This window comes from Micrasema longulum, unplaced genomic scaffold (genome assembly GCF_059751315.1).
Source record: "Micrasema longulum isolate JH-2025_06_02 unplaced genomic scaffold, ASM5975131v1 h1tg001498l, whole genome shotgun sequence".
NCBI classification, from domain to species: domain Eukaryota; kingdom Metazoa; phylum Arthropoda; class Insecta; order Trichoptera; family Brachycentridae; genus Micrasema; species Micrasema longulum.
This window is the reverse complement of record NW_028278682.1, coordinates 20,016-39,994: the sequence shown is the minus strand read 5'-3', so window position 1 is coordinate 39,994 and position 19,979 is coordinate 20,016. Positions and strand designations below refer to the sequence as shown.

Here is a 19,979-nt window from a genome sequence, read left to right as displayed (position 1 = left end):
TATTATGATGTTTATCTATGGGAATTTGAGAAACCATAGCTTAAGTGTCTAATGTCAAAGTTATGTCAAAATTTGACAAGTTATATTCGATTCGTGTCAGCAACAATAAACAAGGCGGTTGAGAATTGTATTCAATGACCAATATATTATGGCAAAGTGACAAAAATATCTATACGTATTAGGTATTACACCAGTTCTGGTCAATAACATTGTCTCTCTAAACAGAGATCACCATGGCTGGAACATTTTATTTTGTTATTGTGGGGCATCTAGATAATCCTATATTTGAAATGGAATTTCCTCCTGCTAATAAAGAAGTAAAGGTATGCAGATTTAATTTTCCCATCATGATCAATAGTCGATGTAACACAATAAATTTAATGTAGGGCGAAAACCCAGATAATAAATTACCATTTTACTTGTAACCAACTCCACCAAAACTGCCTAATCTTTATAGGTTAATAAATTATTTACATTCTAAACAAGTGAATTGCATTACGCACATTAGCACATATTGCACAACAATAATACAACACTAAAGCAGCAACTCTCAATAAGGAAAAGCTATCTGTTCTTTTTCAAAATATGTGAAGATGTTTGATTTGACTTGTTCAATGACTCAGCTCTCTCCGCTACGAGCGAAAGCTGAGTCTCATTGATATTAATAATATTAGCCTTTTTTATCTAAACTAAATCTACTCCCATAATTTACACACCACATACTACATTCCACATATCACACTTAACACACCACACTCCAAACACACAAAACAATATCAACATAAACATAATTAATATCATCTGTATTCTCATTACATCTTCTCCTTGTTAGAAATTTGTATTGTATATTGTGTTGTGTACGTAATAAGGAAGTTCAGCCCTATGGGAAGTTGTTTTCTTACGCGCAATAAAAAAAATTAGAGCTTTAAATTGTACTGCAAAGTTTCTTGTATAAAAAATAATAAAAAATATTTCAATAAAAACGAACTAAAGTAGGGCCAATTTAATAGGTCACATTTGACATTTGTCGGTTTTAGCTTCATTGTGAGGTAACCTGCTTAAAAACATCGATTAAAGTGAATGAATCGATTCGGACTTCAAACATAATATATGTCAATTGAATTCAGTTGCTATGAAAAAGTACTTATAGGTACTGTAATTTTATTTTCAAAATCATAAGTCGAATCCCTGTCCCATTATTATTTTCTATCTTAAATTTAAGGAACAAAATAAGATATGTACATAATTTAACAAAACTATCAACATTAGATTTTTTTGGGTAACAACATCCCTAGTGTTTAAAAAGAAAAAGGGTTCACTGATGCAACATTGTAACGACGTTTAGAACAGAAAAAGTTTATTATGTTTAGAATGGTTTATTAGTGAAAGTAAATCATAAAATTACCTTCTTTTGTCATTATTACAATAAATATGTAATCGTAATTGAAAAAAGTTAAGCAATTGTGCAGTTGTAAATTCGAAAAAATAAATAATATATTACTACCGCCCTTACAAGGTTATGTTGTTGAATTTTGATGAAGTGTCAAATGTGACCTATTAAATTGGCCCTACTATACTTTGAACGACGTCACTAGTTCTTGTGAATCAACCAATTATACGAGAGTTGTGAAAGATTTCCGGTTTACGTTACTTCAACGGACCGATCGGCAGAACTGGTCGAGAAGAAGCAGAAGAGAACTCGAGACGTCACACACGGAGTAATTTCAGAAACACAAAACTTCATACGAAAAATCATAGCGCTGATAATGCGATTAGTACATATAATTAAAAATATTTTTTTTGACTTAATTTTAGGTGATTCTAAACGAAAATATGAAACTAATCATTTATAGATGGGGCATTATCATTTTTTATTGAAAGATGCCATTTTTACATTTATTTTCAAAGGAAAATTTACAAAACTTGATTTGCGGAAACTTTACACTATATTCATTGTAACAAAACCATAACAATATTATTTAGGTACTTTTCACAAAATGGTGTACAAAACAAAAAATAAGATAAAGATTTTTTTGTATATTATGGTATTTGTTACAATGAATATAGTGTAAAGTTTCCGCAAACCAAGTTTTGTAAAATAAACGTAAAAATGGCACTTTTCAATAAAAAAATATTAAAGCGCCATCTATGGATAATTAATTTCATATTTTCGTTCAGAATCACCTTAATAGTCTTATTAACAAATAAAATAATAAATTTAAAAACCACTGAACTTCTTCATTGGTGCTGAATTAGGTTTATGTTTTTTGTAATAATTTTTTAAATATTATACCTGTGTTCACAATATTAACTTTAAATAAATTACAAAATTCAACATTGTAAGGCATTTCTTGTAATCTCGTCAATCCAGAAGAAATACACAATTAGAGTGCTTATCTGGAAATGTTTATAAGCTTTATTATCTTTCATTTATCATTTGAGAACTTTTCTACAGTTTTCTTAATGTTTTTTTGTGTTTCAGAAAGAGGACCATAGACACTTAAACCAGTTCATTGCCCATGCTGCGTTAGATCTTGTCGACGAGCATATGTGGAAAGTGAACACAATGTATCTCAAATCTGTTGACAAGTTCAACCAGTGGTTTGTTTCTGCCTTTGTAACCGCCAGTCACATGCGTTTCATCATGGTACACGATGTAAAGAATGAAGATGGTATCAAGAATTTCTTCAACGACATGTACGAAGCCTACATTAAATATTCACTTAACCCATTTTATAAAGAAAACTCTCTAATCAAATCAGCAACATTTGAGAAAAAGTCGCAGATGTTTGGAAAAAAATATCTAACGTGATTTTTTTTCTCTTGTTGATTCAAGGCAAAGGACTTTATTCAAACTAATTAATTTGCTCTGAATCACTAAAAATCCTTGTTAAATAAAACAATGTTTACTGTTATTCTGTAATATAATTTATTGGAATAAAAATATTGATTGTATTGAACCCTTATAACCCAAATTACTTTTTAGAAGACCTTATGCTTGCATTTGGATTTTCATTCCGCGCCGTCAATAATATTCTGAAAGTGCACTTACTAAAGCACTTACACTAGTGTAACACTTTATTATAAGTAAATATTATTAAAAACCTGCCTTTTTTTATAGCTCACGAGTTTATTTTAGATTTAACTACTTCATCTCAGTTTTTTTTTTGGCCTTTTCACCCCTAACTGGGGTGTTCTAGCCAGTGTCGAGTTTCAGATTTTACTTATTTAAATATTTACACATGTGTTAGTACTATATACAAGTTAGTGTGTTAGTATTTAATATTACATACACTTTACCTAATATTTAACTTATTTACAACTTAATACCATTTGTAACTACATATTTTCATGAAATTTTGAATATATGTTTATTGGGTCAGGACAAGAGAGTTAGAATATGAGTAGAGAGTAGGACGTTTATATCGGAGATGTCGGATAGGAACTCAGGATAACAATCATTTATGGGGCATCCAAAAAAAACATGATTTAGATCTTCCTCCTCAAGCTGATATTCGCACATAGCAGAGTCCCGGAAGTGGATTCTGAACAGATGAGAACCATTACAACAGTGCCCAATGGGTATTCTGCATATAGATGTCTCAAACTTGTTCAGAATCACTAGATTTAACTACAATATATGCTAGGTTTTACTTTAGGTATTTGTCAATCTACAAAAAGCATTTAATAGAGTTGACAAAGTCAAACTACGGAAGGTGTTATCAAAGTATGGAATGAACGGCAATCTGATAAAGGCTATTGCGTCTCTATATAATGACAGCATAGCATATTATGTTAGGCTAACCATTTATATCATAAACATTTGACATTCCTCAAAGAGTCAAACCCAGCTGGTCAAGTCAACTGTTCAACGTAAATGTTGATAATTATATAAAAGAACAGATGGTTTAAGAATGGGAGCAAAAATGGGTGAATTAACTGTCAATTGTTTTTTGTATGCTATGCTTCTTGGTGGTAACAAAGAGGATCTGCAATTCTTGGTAACAAAGGTGTATGTTCTTGTATGCAAGAGGTATGATTTGCTGATGAATGTAGTATGATGCTTTTTAAAGTATGACCAAGTGTGAGATCACTATGAATGAGATTTATCCTGAAAAGTGGATTTTGTGTATCTGGGAAGTATGTTTACAAGATATGAAAATACTGAGAAAAATATTGAAAGGAGGGTGAGTGCCAGGAACAGGGTAAATGGTACAATGAAATCAACCTTGGCAAATAAATGTTTGTCGGAGAAGACGAAATAAGTTAATGAAATTAATCGGGTTTTGGTCCTGTGGCTAGTGTTGCAGACACAGATCAGAGGTCCGAGGTTCGAACCCCACTTAACCCCAACTTGATTTCCATTTTCTAATAGTGAGTTATTTACAACTCGTTGAAAATGGTCACCAAAATTGAAATATTTTGGTAAATTATAAAAACGCTAAAAAAAAGTAGTTCACAAAAGAGTCCTGCAGCCTACCCTAATGTATGGAATTGGAAAAACAAGTGAATGAAAGTAGGCTGAATGCTGTCAAAATGTGATCTTTCAGGCGAATGTGTGGTAAAACTACATACAACGGGTGCTCAAATGTTGAGATCCGTGCATTATTGGCTGATGTTGAGCATTATCGACAAAATAAAGGAGTGCGGCAGATGGACATATCTTAAGTCAGAATAATCGGCGTGCATGCATTAAAAGATGGATAAATGTAGTAGAAGCAAGGTCTGATAGTACCACACAGTATGGAATCATAACAGAACCATTGGATAGAACTATACTTGTATATTATTATGGCAATATTTATTAAATTAATATTTGAGAAAAGTAGAGAGTTTAATACACCTGTTATAATTTTCTTTGTAGACTGTAGCAAGGCTTTTGATTGTGTCAAGTGGAGCGAATTATGGAAAGCACTGGATGAAACGAGAATCTTCAAACACCTGATACATCTATTAAATAGCCTCTATACAAAGAGTTCTGCTGTGATCAGATTTGATAATGCACTATCTGATGGTTTTCTGGTTCAAAATGGTACTCGTATTTGCCAGGAAAGTATATTTCCCCTGGTCTTTTCAACGTGTATGGAGAATATATAATAAGGCCTCGTGGTGTAATGGTCAGCGGGTTTGCCTGCCTTGCAAGAGGTCTTGGGTTCAATTCCCGACATGGTTGATATGAAATATTTATTTTGAAGGGTGTTTTCACACTAGAGTATTTCATAGTCTCTTGACTGGTACCTGAAGTGTAAGACTGATCATCTTACCTTCATATAAATAATAAACATACGCTGCGATTGTGTACCAATGCAATGCACTATTAAGTGCGGAAAGGTGATGATGATGATCATAAAATGAGAAAAGCCCTCGATAGCTGGGTGGCTGCTTTCAGTATTGGAGGCAGAAAAATCTCAAACCTGCAATTTGCTGATGATACAACACTGGTGGCAACTTGTGAGTCCGAGATGAAGATACTTTTAGATCGTGTTGAGAGAGAACGTTTGGCAGTTTGGTTTGAGTATCAACCAAAGCAATACCAAACTAATGGTGATCGATAGAGCCAATGAACGTCCTTCACTAAACATATTAAATTAACTTGAAAAAAATTCATGACTTTGTCTATTTGGGCTCAAACATCAGTGACACTGATGGTTTTGACATAGAAATAAAAAGACGGATCGCTATGGCTAAAGGTGCAATGGGTAGTATCAAGATATGGAAAGATCGAAGCATTACCAAAAATACGAAAGTTCATCTTTTCAAAACTCTGATTTTCTCATTATTTCTATACCGAGTAGAAACATGGACATTGAGAGTGTCAGAGAGAAAACAGATTGATGCCTTCGAAATGTAGTGTTGGAGAAGAATGCTCTGGATTCCATCGACGACAATGCATACAAATGTATCCATATTGTATCAATTAAATGTGGATCGGCTGTCAATAGTCTCAACTATATGTTACAGACGAATCCTATAATATTTTGGACACATCACACGAAGAGAACTAGACAGCCTTGAAAAGCTTGTTGTGATGGGCAGAGTGGAGGGTAAACGCTCCAGAGGTTGTTCATCTACCAAATGGAGTGACTTAATTAAATATACTCTGGGTCTTCAGTGACTGATACTCTTCGCTCTGCTCAGAGCGGGACTACCTGGAGGTAGACCACAAAAAGAATATTCATGTGCAACTGCTATCCTCAGTCATGAAGAAGAGGACAAGAGAGATTAGAGAGAGATTTATTAAGTCTCCTAATGGTAGGAACAGGATGATTAAATTTAATATAATATTTTTCTGTGTTTATTTTTGAAACTGAGCATATGTTTTTTATTTTATTTAAAAAATCAACATTTCTACATATTTGTAAAAACCATATCATTGAAAAAATATTATTACAACAGAAATAGAGAACATACAGTAAAAATATTGTTGTTATTCATATTATGTATTCGGTTTAGATTGATATTTCTGGCCATTTTTTTTAAAGATTACATTTCTATGAAAGTATTTGTGATCATAGAACTCTAACGTAATTTCTATGATAATTTGTTTGCATATTAAAAATATTAAATTAATTGAGCAATTGCCAAAGAATAAGTTTTGGATTGATTTCTCATTTTCTGTACATATGATATTTCTTTTCTTCTTATGCCTTGTCGGGTCCCCCCGATGTTGACTATCACTGCAACGAAAGCATCTCTGTCCTGCGCTACTCGGAACTGGTCCTCAACTCTCCTCACTCCTGCCCAATTCCCTTATATTCTTCGTTGTCCCTCCATCTTGTTCTTTATTATCAGCTAAAGGAGGTAATATGTATTTCCTCTTAGCACATGACACAAATATGAGACTTTCTAATCTTCACACTAGACAACTGTTCTCTATTGACTCTAGCTCTCTGTAGTACGTCTGTATTACTGACCGTATCGGTCCAAGGTATACGGAGAGGAGAATACCTAACTAATTTATAATTTTAATTGGATATGTCTGTTTATTTTTGTAATAATTCGCGGCAATTTTCAAATAATTAAAAAATTTATAACCAAAGACAAGAGAGAGCTCCGGCGATATTTTTGTACAATGAGCCATAGAATGATAGAATATTGTACTCTTTACTTGACGATTTGCTATTGCTATTGTTTATGGTACTTTGTTTCGTATCGGGAGAGCTTGTGGAAAACTAGGAAATTAATTTTCTAATAACTGGAAATTATTTCCAGGATCCTTTTGCTCGTTGTAAAATTAATATAAACATAAAATTATATTCAATTTCAGGTAATTATTAAACAAGTTTTCTGAAATGACAAATTATGTTTGCATCTGTCAAAAATTATTTTGCATGACGTCAATTTTTACACTGAAATTTTCTTGATAATGACACTAATATTGTTAATTTGAATGTTAAATTCCACCCGTATGTTTCGGCATTTGTGCGAATTCGTAATATTGTGTTATCTTTATTAAATTCTCATTACTTCAAGCAGGAACGGCATATCATTTCGGCCGACATCGGCGCTTTATTATGCTTGTATTTGTTGATAGTTTTAGATATCGTCAGGAGTAATAATGGCGCAGACGATCGTCACGAGCACTTCAGAACGAAGCATCCATGAAATGTTGAAGGATACTCCGGCGCTTAATGAATCGAGTGGATCTGTGACTTCGGGGACAGAAGCCAAATATCTTACTCATTCCCAAAGTATGCCGTTTCCAGCGCCTAGTGGTGAGTTGAGTGAATTATAGGGATTTCGAACCAATTCGCAGTTAAAAGTATTCGGGCTTTTTCGTCTATATTATTTTGAAATAAGTAAAAACTTGTTTTTTTCAAACCATTGGGCACTTAATTGGTCCTCCAATCGCGGCGTATCCAGATTGTCTTTGTTACACGAAGGTAAGATATCAATCTTACGGTTCAGGTGCCACTTCAGAGACTATGAAATATTCTAGTGTAAAATCGCCATTTTAAATATACACCTATGGACAAAAAAAAGTTCGCACTTACCCTGCTATCCGTAATTCCCAGTTTACCTGACTCTATTTCTTGGAAACGATTTTCTTATTTAACTATTGCTTTTGTTTATTGTTAAGGAATATATTGGCTACACATATTTAAAGTAATTACATTTTTAAAAGCTTCATCAGTTTTTTAAAAACTACGTCTGAAGAAACATCGCTACGAAAATATGGAGAGTTCGGGTCAAATGTCTATCGCGGTAAAATCGAAAATTATTACTCTGTCACAGGAAAATATGTCGAATTTAAAAATTTCTCGTAGAATCGGTTTTTCGGAGTGTTCTGTGAGAAAGTTTTTAAAAAAAAAAAGTGAAACCGGCTCTCTGAAGCGAAAAAAGGGAAGTGGTCGGCAGCGCAAGACAACTCCTAGAGAAGATCGGCTGGTTGCCAAGCTTATCAACCAAAATCGTTTTCTAACTGCTGCAGAAATACACGGAGAGATCCAGTCTACGTGCCAAACCACGTTCTCGGTGAGGACGGTTTCCAGGAGATTATTGGAGCAGGGGTTCCAAGCAAGAAGTCCCGCAAAAAAACCCCTTTTAACGGAGAAAATGAAGAAGGCTCGTCTAGATTGGGCCAAAATGCACCAAAATTGGACAATAGACGATTGGCAACAAGTCATTTTTTCCGATGAATCTAAATTTAATGTGTTTGGTCCAGATGGCAAGACGATAGTCCGGCAAAAACCTGGCGAAAGATTTCACCCTAAATGTATTACCCGAACAGTAAAGCATTCACCCTATGTCATGATATGGGGGTGCATGACAGCTCATGGTCTGGGTCCACTAAAGATAGTCCAAGGCACTATGAATGCCATACAATACAAAACTATTTTGGAAAATCATTTGTTTCCTACAGTTGAAGATATTACACAATTTAGTTCAAATCCTATATTCCAAGATGATTCTGCGCCTTGCCATCGAGCTTGATCTGTGAGTATATAACTTTATTTTATAAATTTAAATTGTTGTAACTTGGTTTGTAATTTCATATCTTTCTTACAGGTAACTGAATTTAAAGAGTCTTTTGGAGTTACATCACTGAGTTGGCCTGGAAACAGTCCGGACCTTAACCCGATAGAAAATTTATGGGTATAAAACAAAAAATTGCGAAGGAACGGGCCAAAAATACCCAGGAATTGATTAAAATCATTAACCATGTTTGGAAACATGAAATACCATTAGATATTATAAATAATTTATATTTGTCGATGTCAAACAGAATTTCTTTAGTGATTAAGAGCAAAGGCGATATTACAAAATATTAAAATACTATCGAACCCGAAAAATTACTTTTATTTTTATATTCTTTTGTTTAAAATATCGGTCTGTTTACCCTTCACACAAATCTATTAACCAAATGTAATTATTTGCGATTGCCAATAAAGACACCGTGCCATAAATCAATTATGTCGGGTACAAGAACAATGGTAACGGAGCTGCTACCTTTAAAAAACCCTATTTATAAATATACATTAAGCTTTTATTTTTATATTTTACTTGGAAACATTACTTAGTCATCAAATCTACAAAAATATGTATATTTAAAAAAATCCAAGCAATCAAGAATATTTATTATTTTAAATTAAGAATTTTATTACAAGTGCGAACTTTTTTTTGTCCATGGGTGTATATTTCATGTCAACTCTCACATTTATCAGTGATCTCATGTGTTACAATATTCAAATGCTCTTACCACTGATCTGTGAGGCAGATGAATAATTAATACCAACTGGCTTGTGGTCCCGTGGTAGTGCTGTGGACTCGCAGATCAAAGGTCCGAGGTTAAATCCCACTCCACAATGACTCGATTATCATTTTTCCAGCATAAGCAATTTATGATTTTTAAGAAATGGTCTGAAAATTTAAATATTTTTGCAAATAATAAGAACTCAATTTTTTTTCACATTGCCCTGGCATTTATTCCGTGTAATTCCGGAATAGGAAACTGCAAAAGTAGGTTGATTCCTTTGAGGCCGGCGCTTCGTACTGAATAAAAAATCCGCGGATGCGTGAATTTAGATCTTTGGAAACAGTTCAACCAAACCAATCCATGTTTATTTTTTATATTCTGTCTCTATTTTATAACAAATTATTCACTCGATTGACTCAATGGTATATTGATATTAGACTTTAACTCTTTTATGCTTAATCATGTCATTAGTTTATTTTTAAGTACGCTTGTTGATAGTAGGTACCTATTTTACCTATGTTAGTATGACTGATTCCCTTCGAAAACCTCTACATTGGCCCCTGATATAGTCATTTTGAACATTTTATATTTAAAATGTCTACAGTATTATGAATTCTACTGCAAATAAATTAATCTAAAGTGAAAATATGAGATAAATAAATTGTGAATGATGGTTCATTTTAATGAGTTCTCCATATAAGGTTACTAACTTTGGGCATGCAAATATACTTGATATAATTATTTATTTAGGTCACCACTCTCCATATACTGATCTACCATACATCATTATTTATATGTCACCATATGCCCACTTAAGATCAATTATTGCAATCACAAGAAATGTTTTTTACAAACTACTTATTACAGAGATGTATAAATACATTTAAATAAATAACAAGATGTGTGCAAAGATGTCTTATAAATTATTTTTACATTTTAACCAGATATTTAATGCATCAGAGCTAAATAAATATTAAGTTTATATTTGAAGCACTAACTTTGTGGTTATTCATTATAATAAAATAAATAAAACAACTTTGTTTTTAACCACTAATTTTTATTTTTCACCGACCGGTTTCAAAGCAACCAAGCTTCTTTGTCAAGATTTGTCCGGTTTCAAAGCAAACAAATCTTGACAAAGAAGCTTGGTTGCTTTGAAACCGGTCGGTGAAAAATAAAAATTAGTGGTTAAAAACAAAGTTGTTTTATTTATTTTACTAAATAAATATTGTTTAAAAAATATTAGGTAACTTATATAACATCATTTTCATAATATTGTCTCAGGGCCTGAAATAAATAAACTTTTTTTTTTAATTAGGGGCAATTTTAAAAATAGGTTACCATATATTTATTTTATTTTCTAATAAAACTGAGAAGCATATTGTATCCTGATTTTTATTAAAATTTGGCATTTATAATGAAGTTTCTTCAAAAACTAAATTGACCATGATTATTAATATTTAATATAATTTCTCTACTGATATTTCTTTGTGGTTCTACAAAAATAGGCTCTCTTAACAAATCAGAAACAGCCTTAATTTTTTTAATAATAAATTCCAATGATATCAATATCAATGTACAAAAACATGTTTTCATTCTTAATTTTTGGTTTTAAAAATAAGCACATATTAAATGGCTCCCCTTTGGTGTCACGTCACATTGATGTCATTTTTCATCAATGTCCAGTGTGCTCCTAACAAACCTTGTACCTCAAGCGAAATATGGTGGGGGTTACATCATCTTTCATTTATCTCATAGGGTGCAAAACATCTCGTTTCTAGATAATTTATAATATGCGTATTTTAAACCTTTGTTGAATGCTTATATCTGCAAAGAAAAAATAAAAATACTGTTTCTTTCATAATTCTTTGCTTATTTAAGAAATTTGAAAACATTGTAGGTTGTACAACTCCTACTCAAAATGGTGGAGCCAGCGCACTTCTGAAGAGCGGAGCATCAAGAATGGATTCCTTGAAGACATGGAGTATCTCCACATATAAATGTACCAAGCAACTTATGTATGAAAAATTGGGGAAATCATCCAGAACTATTGATGCAGGTAATTCTACTAATGTATAGGTATTTAAAATTATGTATTATTTCATATACGATACAACAATTCAAAATAATTTTTTTTGTAAATGTATTGCATATATACATATTTAATACCAGGAAATCTATATAAAACTAGTGAATTAGAAAATTAATACGGGGCGTCCTCTGGTTAGGATAGTCTCCATCTAACATGGCTCATCCTGTTCTAAAATGGAGATTAACAAATGTACTTAACTATCCATAATAACTTATAAAAGTACAGTTTATTAATTTATTTATAATACACATGTATTCAAAAGTCAAATTAGGACGAACGCAGGAAATACCATACTAATTTTCCAGTTTTTAGTAAAATATATATAAATTTAGGATAAACTGAAAAAGTTCTACATATTTTTTTATGGGATTTTCCAATTATCTGATTATAGTTGTGAGTTTGAGGAGAAAATTTCACATAGAAGTGCATGGACAATCAACATACAAAAAATTCATTTAGAACACCAAACCACAGACCAAAGGTTCAAGGTTCAAATCCCACTCCACTACTACATGATTTTTATTTTTTCAGCACATGTTATTTATGACTTTTAGGAAATGGTCGGAAAATAAAAAAATTTTAGTAAATAATAAGAACTCAAATATTTATCTTTTTCTTTGAAAAAAAAAAAACAATATACAGTATATCTAAGGTTAACAAAATGGATCATGTTATCTTAAAAAAGCAAACAGCTTATTACAAAAGTACATATAAAAACATGTCTATACGTTATTTATGTAGGTACAGTTGGTTAGGCGGCCAACTGTGAAACTGGCACTGCGGGTTCGATTCCCGCCAGTTGCAAGAAAAAATCTAATATTATTTTCTCAATTGGTTTGGGTTTTGTGGTACATTTTTCATTTCCTCCTTACGTGCAGCTCACTAGGGCTATCATTCAATAACATAACGGAAAATAAATAAACCAACTATTTAATATTGAATGATTGTAGATTTGGAAGCACAAATCGAGCATTTGAGAGATACACAACGGAAGTATGCAAATATTCTGCGGTTATCTCGAGCACTCACAAGTCACTTCTATCATGTCGTCCAAACCCAGGTCAGTAATATTATTAGGTTGATAAATTTATATTACTCACATTTCTTAGTAGCTCTACATTTGAATTATCTTTATATATATATAATTCCTCTGTACGTGTGATGTCACTGAACTTCTAAACGGCTTAACCGATTTACATGCGGTTTTCGGAGAAATATAGATCTTTGCGCTGTGCGCGTTCATGGATATTAAAATCTTCTATCTAATATGTAAAAAAGAAGTAAGTAGCATAAACGTTTTATTCATCGATCTACCAGGGTTGCATTCGAGGAAAATTTATTTACAAAACAATGGAAAAAACATTGTTTTTTTGTGTATAAAACAAATGCTTTTGAATGTTTACAAACAGCATTTGTTTTTTGTGGATCTCAATCAGATTCTTTCCTTAAATTCCTTATAATTTCTACCCATTTATTTATTTTTACTGGATTTTCAGTAATACTTAAATAATATTAAATTCAATACATTCTTAAAAATCGTATTCCTACATAAGTACACGCCTCTGTTGGTCAGAAGACCAGAGTTTGACGTTTGCAAAAAGAATGCCATATTTAAAAAAACATTTATTTTTTAAGTATTTTTTTTTTAATAAGTACCTAGGTACCTACTTAAATTCAATATTTGAATATTAACAATTTTTAGTTTTGGAATTTAATCACAAACAAGTACCTAGGTACCTACTTATCAATGAAAAGTCTTTTTCCAAGGTAATAAAAAGCAGGCAAGCCAACGTTCGGGCATGACAACATCTGTCGAGTCCGCTAGTTATTAGTAAATTTGTATTCAATTTTGACCACTTTTAATTAACAGCATCTTAGAACCCCTGCCCTCGCTTGTTTAATTATAGCATAAGATTTTTATTAGTTTCCCACCTATTCTGGTGATGTCGGCCGCAGTGAAATCCAAAGTTTTCAATTTAAAAAGTTAATACACTTCTTAGGTTTCCATGGTTGTTCAGATGCACAATAGGTTTTTCTGTGTTATTATGCCGTGTGTCGTTTGTACTATTGACCGATGTTTCGGATCGCATTACAGCGTCCATCATCAGAGTTGATCTTATTTGTGTAGATAGATGTATAACCTTAGGTAATAAGGATTTGTACTGTGTCGCAGTCATTGCTGTCTACAGCTTGTCAATTTGAAATCTGTGGCGCTTCAATTTATATGATAGGGTGCATTTAAAAGCATCCTTGTACCCAGTTATAAAGAATTCACATAAAGCGTAGACTGTGAAGTACCACAGATGTCAAATTGACAAGCTGTAGACAGTTAGTACTGCGACACGGTACATTTTTTTTGTTTTTAAGTTTATTAAAATTTTAAAATATATACAATATATTATGTTCTCATCTTCTGTATATTTTCATATTGTGTTAAATTAATGAAAATTGACAATAATTTATAAACACTGAGCAAAAATTACAAACAGTACCATACATTTTAATTTAATCAATTTTCAAATTCTAATCGCCAACTTTTCCTTTCATTTATTTAAATATTTCAGCATGCATTGGGCGAGGCCTTCTCAGACTTAGCTCAAAAATCTCCCGAGCTGCAGGAGGAATTTCTCTATAACTCAGAAACACAGAGAAACCTGACGAGGAATGGGGAGACACTACTCGGAGCCCTAAACTTCTTCACCTCCTCAGTAAATACCCTGTGCCACAAAACCATAGAAGACACATTACTCACTATACGACAATACGAGGCTGCAAGGTAGCCACCTACCTATTATTGCTTTATCATTTCATTTTAAATTATTTTTGTGGGAAAGAAAATTACACGGCTCTATATGGGTTAGCAACCTAATAAATTCTAAGGAAGTTAGTTTTATGAAAAGGAATTCAAAATGCATTAACTTTAGCAGAATCAGTTTCAGTTTTTTGTTTTATTTTACGGAGTCAACAGTGCTATTATTTATTTCTTTCTTTTTTTAAATATAGAAAACATATGTTTGCTTTCTTATAGTTAAGCAAATATTTCTATTTCGCACCATTTTCTGTGAGTCATGCCTCTGATGTATAAGTTCGCGAGACTACCACAGGACCACAACTCTTATTGCCTATTATGTTTACAATGACACTCATGTTTTTGTGCTTTTTTTTTAGTGCAAATCTCATGCTCATTCCTGCTTCCAGAAACTATTATATATATATATATATATATATATATATAATATATATATATATGTATATATACGAGGGTTGTCCGTAAAATAAGTTTCCCTTTTTTTTTTTTACAATGAGCAATACATCATTGGAAAGCTTAGACTTTCAGCTATTTTCTACATAGTCTCCGTCGACTTCGATGCTCTTTTTCATCCGGGTCACCATCTTTTTGATTCCCTAGTCATAGAAGTCTCCCGCCAGGCCGTGAAGGTAGCTCAGAACCTCTTCCAGCTCCTCTTCGTTTGTGAGGAGTTCTTGGACTCCATAGTCACTGGGGACGAGACGTAGGCCCATTACCTCACACTGGAAACAAAGTAACAATCCAAACAGTGCAAACATCCGCAATCGCCGTCGCCCCGTAAGTTCAAACAAACGCTGGCTGCCGGCAAAGTCTTGGCAACAGTATTCTGGGACAAGAAAGGCCTATTGATGTGCGAATTTATGCCTACCGACACAACAGTAACTGCTGATTGCTACTGCAAAACTCTGGAAAACCTTAAAAAAGCCATACAAAACCAGAGGAGGGTGCATGCTGCGAATGGAATCCATTTTCATCTGGACAACGCTCGTCCGCATGCAGCCGACGTCACCACCGCGCTCATTGATAAATTCGGATGGGAGATCGTCCTACACCCACCATACAGTCCAGACTTGGCCCCGAGTGACTACCATCTCTTCCCTGATTTGAAGAAACACCTCGGTGGAACGCATTTTGCAAACGAAGAGGAGCTGAAAGAAGAGGTGCTGAGCTACCTTCACGGCCTGGCGGGAGATTTCTATGACCAGGGAATCAAAAAAATGGTGACCCGGATGAAAAAGTGCATCGAAGTCAACGGGGAGCTTTCCAATGATGTATTGCTCGTCGTAAATAAAAATGTATTTTATTGAAAAAAAAATAGGGAAACTTATTTTACAGACAACCCTCGTATATACATGTACATACATATAAGCAAAAACAGTCAAAAATAGATTTGTTTTTTTTTTCATATTGAATTATTGACATATTAAAAATATCACGTGGCTTCTTTAGAACTGCTCAATATTTTCATTTCTCAGTTTTTTGTATTAACCGCGTTGTGGTTCCGGGGCAAGTGTCGTGGACTTACGGATCAGAGGTCTGATTCCCGCTCTATCGCGACTTTATTATCCTTTTTCAAACAATGCTTAATTTAGAGTTCGTTGAAAAGTTTTGCCCCCAAAATAAAAATATTTGGGTAAATCATAACACAAATATTAAAAATAATATGTAATTTAGTATGTTTTACCCTTTTTAGGATTGAATACGATGCGTACAGATGTGATTTGGAATCAGCGAGCCTGAGTGGAGCATCCACTACTACTACCAGCACCGATAATGTGGATGAAATTAAGAAGCAGTACGAAACTCATCGTCAGAATTACGACAAGTTGAAACAAGACGTCTCTGTTAAACTGAAGTTTCTGGATGAAAATAGGGTGAGTGGTTCTTTCTCAAATCTTTTTATTTATTAATTCTTGTCAAATGACTGAATGGTGAAATAACAATTTCTACCTAAGCGACTTATGACTGTTCGACTTTACAACCACAATCTGCAATCAGTTGCTCGCCTGCGCTGAATACAATAAATCGAGATTTCCAAGTAAGGTAATGATTATTTAACCGCAGACCAACCCAAAATTATATAAAAAGAAACATATAGAAACTCCATAAATGACAGTAACAAGCTATTTCATTTTCGTCGTATAGTAATATCATCACATCGCCTAAGTAATTGTATATATAAGGAAATTATTACATGTTCCGACTTATGACCTATTTTCCGGACTCGATTGCGGTCTTAAGTCAATAAATAGCTGTATAGACCTATATAGATTATATATATATATAGATATATATATACATATATATATTTACATATTTTTTTAATCTAACTAAATTGAATTAAATATTACATTAATGAAAAATACAATTTCTCTAAAATATGAGTCAATAGTTTTTTAATTATTCAAAAATATATCATGGACAAGGTGACTTTTGTAACTGTTTTATGGACTTGATGACTTCTGTAAATGTTTTATTGTACTTTGAAAATATTTCAAGAGACGAGATGAATTAAAGTAATATTTTTTTAAGCATTTTCAAGGGGAGAAAATATAACTATGTTTATTTTATTATTTATTTCAACAAAGAATAATTACAAAAGTAAACAAAACATGTAACGTCAAAATGGAGTTATTTGGAAGATGGACAAAATGCGTTTTGGAATTGGGTGGTGTTTTTCAGCCGTTATACTGACTGTAAAATACTAGTTTATAAATTTTCCTTTAAATTTTTTGTGCCTCCTTTAATAAGCCATAAAATGGCTTACTCAGTTCATTTTTGATAAAAACTGGACAAGATGAATTTCGGAAATGGGCGACTCAATTACAAAGAACCACTTTTGCCACATTTAAGTTCTTTTTGTATAAATATTACTTGCTATATATTATTGCAAACAGTTAGTTTAAAATGTCAATCTTAGAAATACATTATTATAATAATTACATTTTAAAAATTAATCTTGCTCTGACAGAGATTGCACATAACTTATTTAATAATGAAAGAGTTGAATACAGAAAAAATATCCAAATTAAATAATTGAACGATACAAATGGAGTACAAAAAGTGGTAGATATTCCTGTCATCGTTGATGACAAGTCACCAGCTCTATTAATGATTTCCACATTTCCCTCTCAATAAACTTCTGACAATACTATACATATTATATCTTAGTACTATCTATTTCTTTTGAGTTAAATCCAATTTTTACGGGGATTTTTTGTTGAAATTGGTATTTTTATGATTCTAGATAAAAGTGATGCATAAACAACTCCTTCTCTTCCACAATGCCGTGTCTGCGTACTTCAGCGGAAATGGAGCCGCTCTCGAAGCCACTTTAAAACAGTTCAACATCAAGGTCAAAGCTCCCAACACCATCCAAGGTTCCTGGCTCGAGCAGCCATAGTGCTAAACCAGCCCCTTGTAACGGGACAAAGTGCTTAAGGATAGATAGTGATTTCATAATGGAATTTTTCAACACATATAGAGGCTCTACTCATTTGTAATCGGAAACTCTGTGAATTTACATACAGCTCCGTTTCAATTCATGCTGCTTCTTAATCCCAAGATCTTGATTGTTGCATTTTACATTATATCAATTGTTTCATTTTTTTTTCTATACTCCTTTTCTTATTTTTTATATGAAGAAATCGGAGGATCCGAGGGACGAAAGGAATATTATAGCCTCTCTGTGCATTTTTCTTTCCTCTCCAAACTGTACAAAGCTTTATTTACATAAAAATCATTTAAATAGTCTAATATTTCTCTGAGATTGGTAGGTTGGTTATCTCCTCAATAATTATTTTTGGTACTGACCAAATTTTTAAATTCAGTAAACTAAACATAAACTTAACTTTTTTATTTATATTTTACATTAAAAACAAGCCAGGATTCCTAGTTTAGATCCTCACTGAGATAATAAGTGGTTTTAGGACCACTAAAACAAGATAACATATTTGAACGCACTTGTGATTAGCTTTGATTGCAATCCAGCTGTATGTAAAATCAAAATGTGTTAAAATCTAAAATTACGACTTATTATTAGAATTTTCATTTTGTGTTTATTTTCACTTTTAAAATTTTTAAATTTAGAAATGACCAACCACCGTTTACCTGTATACATAATTAGATCTTGAGTATAATATTTGTTTTTTTGACATTCGCACGAGAGAATTGAGAAACCAGTCACTTCTCTATAGATAATACATAGTATTGTGTATTATACTAACCTTAAAATAACATGAGTTTCTGACAATAAATTGTGTATGGTTCAGCCTTTATGAATACAGTTACCTAATTGGATAATGCCATATTCAATATTATTATGTGATTAAATATTATATGAAAATCCATGCCTCTCACTATCAGGCTTGTTTATATCCTTTGGGTTTAATGTTTCAATTTTTCCATACATGATTCATATATACACCCAAAACAAACCTGTGGTTACTTTATGGCTTTGAAAAGGTGTATCCATTAAATATATTAATCTTTTCTGTTAATCTGCACATTGTTTAGTATGGATTTACCTACTTAAATCATTTTATTGTGTAAATAAACTACCCTAGGACTGACTTGAGTATTGATTTCCAAAATTAAGATTCTCTAAAAAATCAGTGACTTTTCCACTTTTTTAACTTTACCAAAGAAAAATAGTTTGTATGTAGTTACATATTTGTCACTGCCGCAGTTGAGTCAACATGTGCAATAAAAAGGCATCAATTTATCATATGTATATAGTGCTACGGGACTTATCAGTGAATATACTGTGATAAACTATATCCGTACTCATTTGAGATATTGAATTAACACATAATTCATTATTATCCCTGTAGAAATAGCTATTTCTCTAAATATGAACATTGTAACATTTTATAATAAGTCCATTTTATAAGATGAAATTTTATTCTTTAAAATTTTCTAAAATTTATAATTATGAAAAGCTGGCGAACAGAATATTTCGGCCGAATTGAATTTTATAAGACAGCTAAAAAACTAAAGCACTTAGGTACTTAATCTTTGTGTTTTTTTTTAACGTGAGTTTATTCTCTATTCTATTTTCTCAAAACTTTTTGTAAAAAGAAATAAAAACTATTTTAAACTCGAATTATACCGTTTTGATAGCAAACTGCAAAATTATGCTATTTTCATCTCCAGCTCCTCATTATTTTATATTGTGTTTTTTCTTTGAAAAATTATAAATGGTTGTCATATTAAAATTTAAAATGTAATAAATTCACCTTAAGATTTCAAAATATGAGTATTATGTAGGTTTCATTTAATTATATTTGTTTAGAATATTGGAACAAATCTTTTTAGTAAATGGGATTTTAATTTATTTACATCAAATGATAAATTTCTGTTTCCTGGAATTATGTATCTAT

The 19,979-nt window shown here is 32.2% G+C and overlaps 2 protein-coding genes across 2 annotated transcripts; both read left to right on the top strand.

The window, feature by feature from the left end:
* Positions 1-35: 35 nt before the first annotated feature.
* Trs20 (trafficking protein particle complex subunit 2) lies at positions 36-2,966 on the top strand. Its single transcript, XM_088236084.1, has 2 exons — positions 36-323; positions 2,483-2,966. The coding sequence occupies exons 1-2, from the start codon at positions 234-236 to the stop codon at positions 2,810-2,812; spliced, it is 420 nt and encodes a 139-aa protein (XP_088092210.1). The 5' UTR covers positions 36-233; the 3' UTR covers positions 2,813-2,966.
* Positions 2,967-7,121: 4,155 nt separating this feature from the next.
* On the top strand, positions 7,122-19,248 carry Arfip (ADP ribosylation factor interacting protein arfaptin). Its single transcript, XM_088236081.1, has 7 exons — positions 7,122-7,267; positions 7,535-7,715; positions 11,598-11,756; positions 12,740-12,849; positions 14,354-14,565; positions 16,292-16,472; positions 17,846-19,248. The coding sequence occupies exons 2-7, from the start codon at positions 7,559-7,561 to the stop codon at positions 17,999-18,001; spliced, it is 975 nt and encodes a 324-aa protein (XP_088092207.1). The 5' UTR covers positions 7,122-7,267; positions 7,535-7,558; the 3' UTR covers positions 18,002-19,248.
* The last annotated feature ends 731 nt before the right edge of the window (positions 19,249-19,979 follow it).

Bases quoted from the DNA above. Each gene is read 5' to 3' on its own strand.
- Arfip (XM_088236081.1), top strand. From the start codon at position 7,559: ATGGCGCAGACGATCGTCACGAGCACTTCAGAACGAAGCATCCATGAA. The intron at 11,757-12,739 runs GTAATTCTACTA...GAATGATTGTAG, and splicing joins ATCCAGAACTATTGATGCAG to ATTTGGAAGCACAAATCGAG. The intron at 12,850-14,353 runs GTCAGTAATATT...TAAATATTTCAG, and splicing joins ATCATGTCGTCCAAACCCAG to CATGCATTGGGCGAGGCCTT.
- Trs20 (XM_088236084.1), top strand. From the start codon at position 234: ATGGCTGGAACATTTTATTTTGTTATTGTGGGGCATCTAGATAATCCT. The intron at 324-2,482 runs GTATGCAGATTT...TTTGTGTTTCAG, and splicing joins CTGCTAATAAAGAAGTAAAG to AAAGAGGACCATAGACACTT.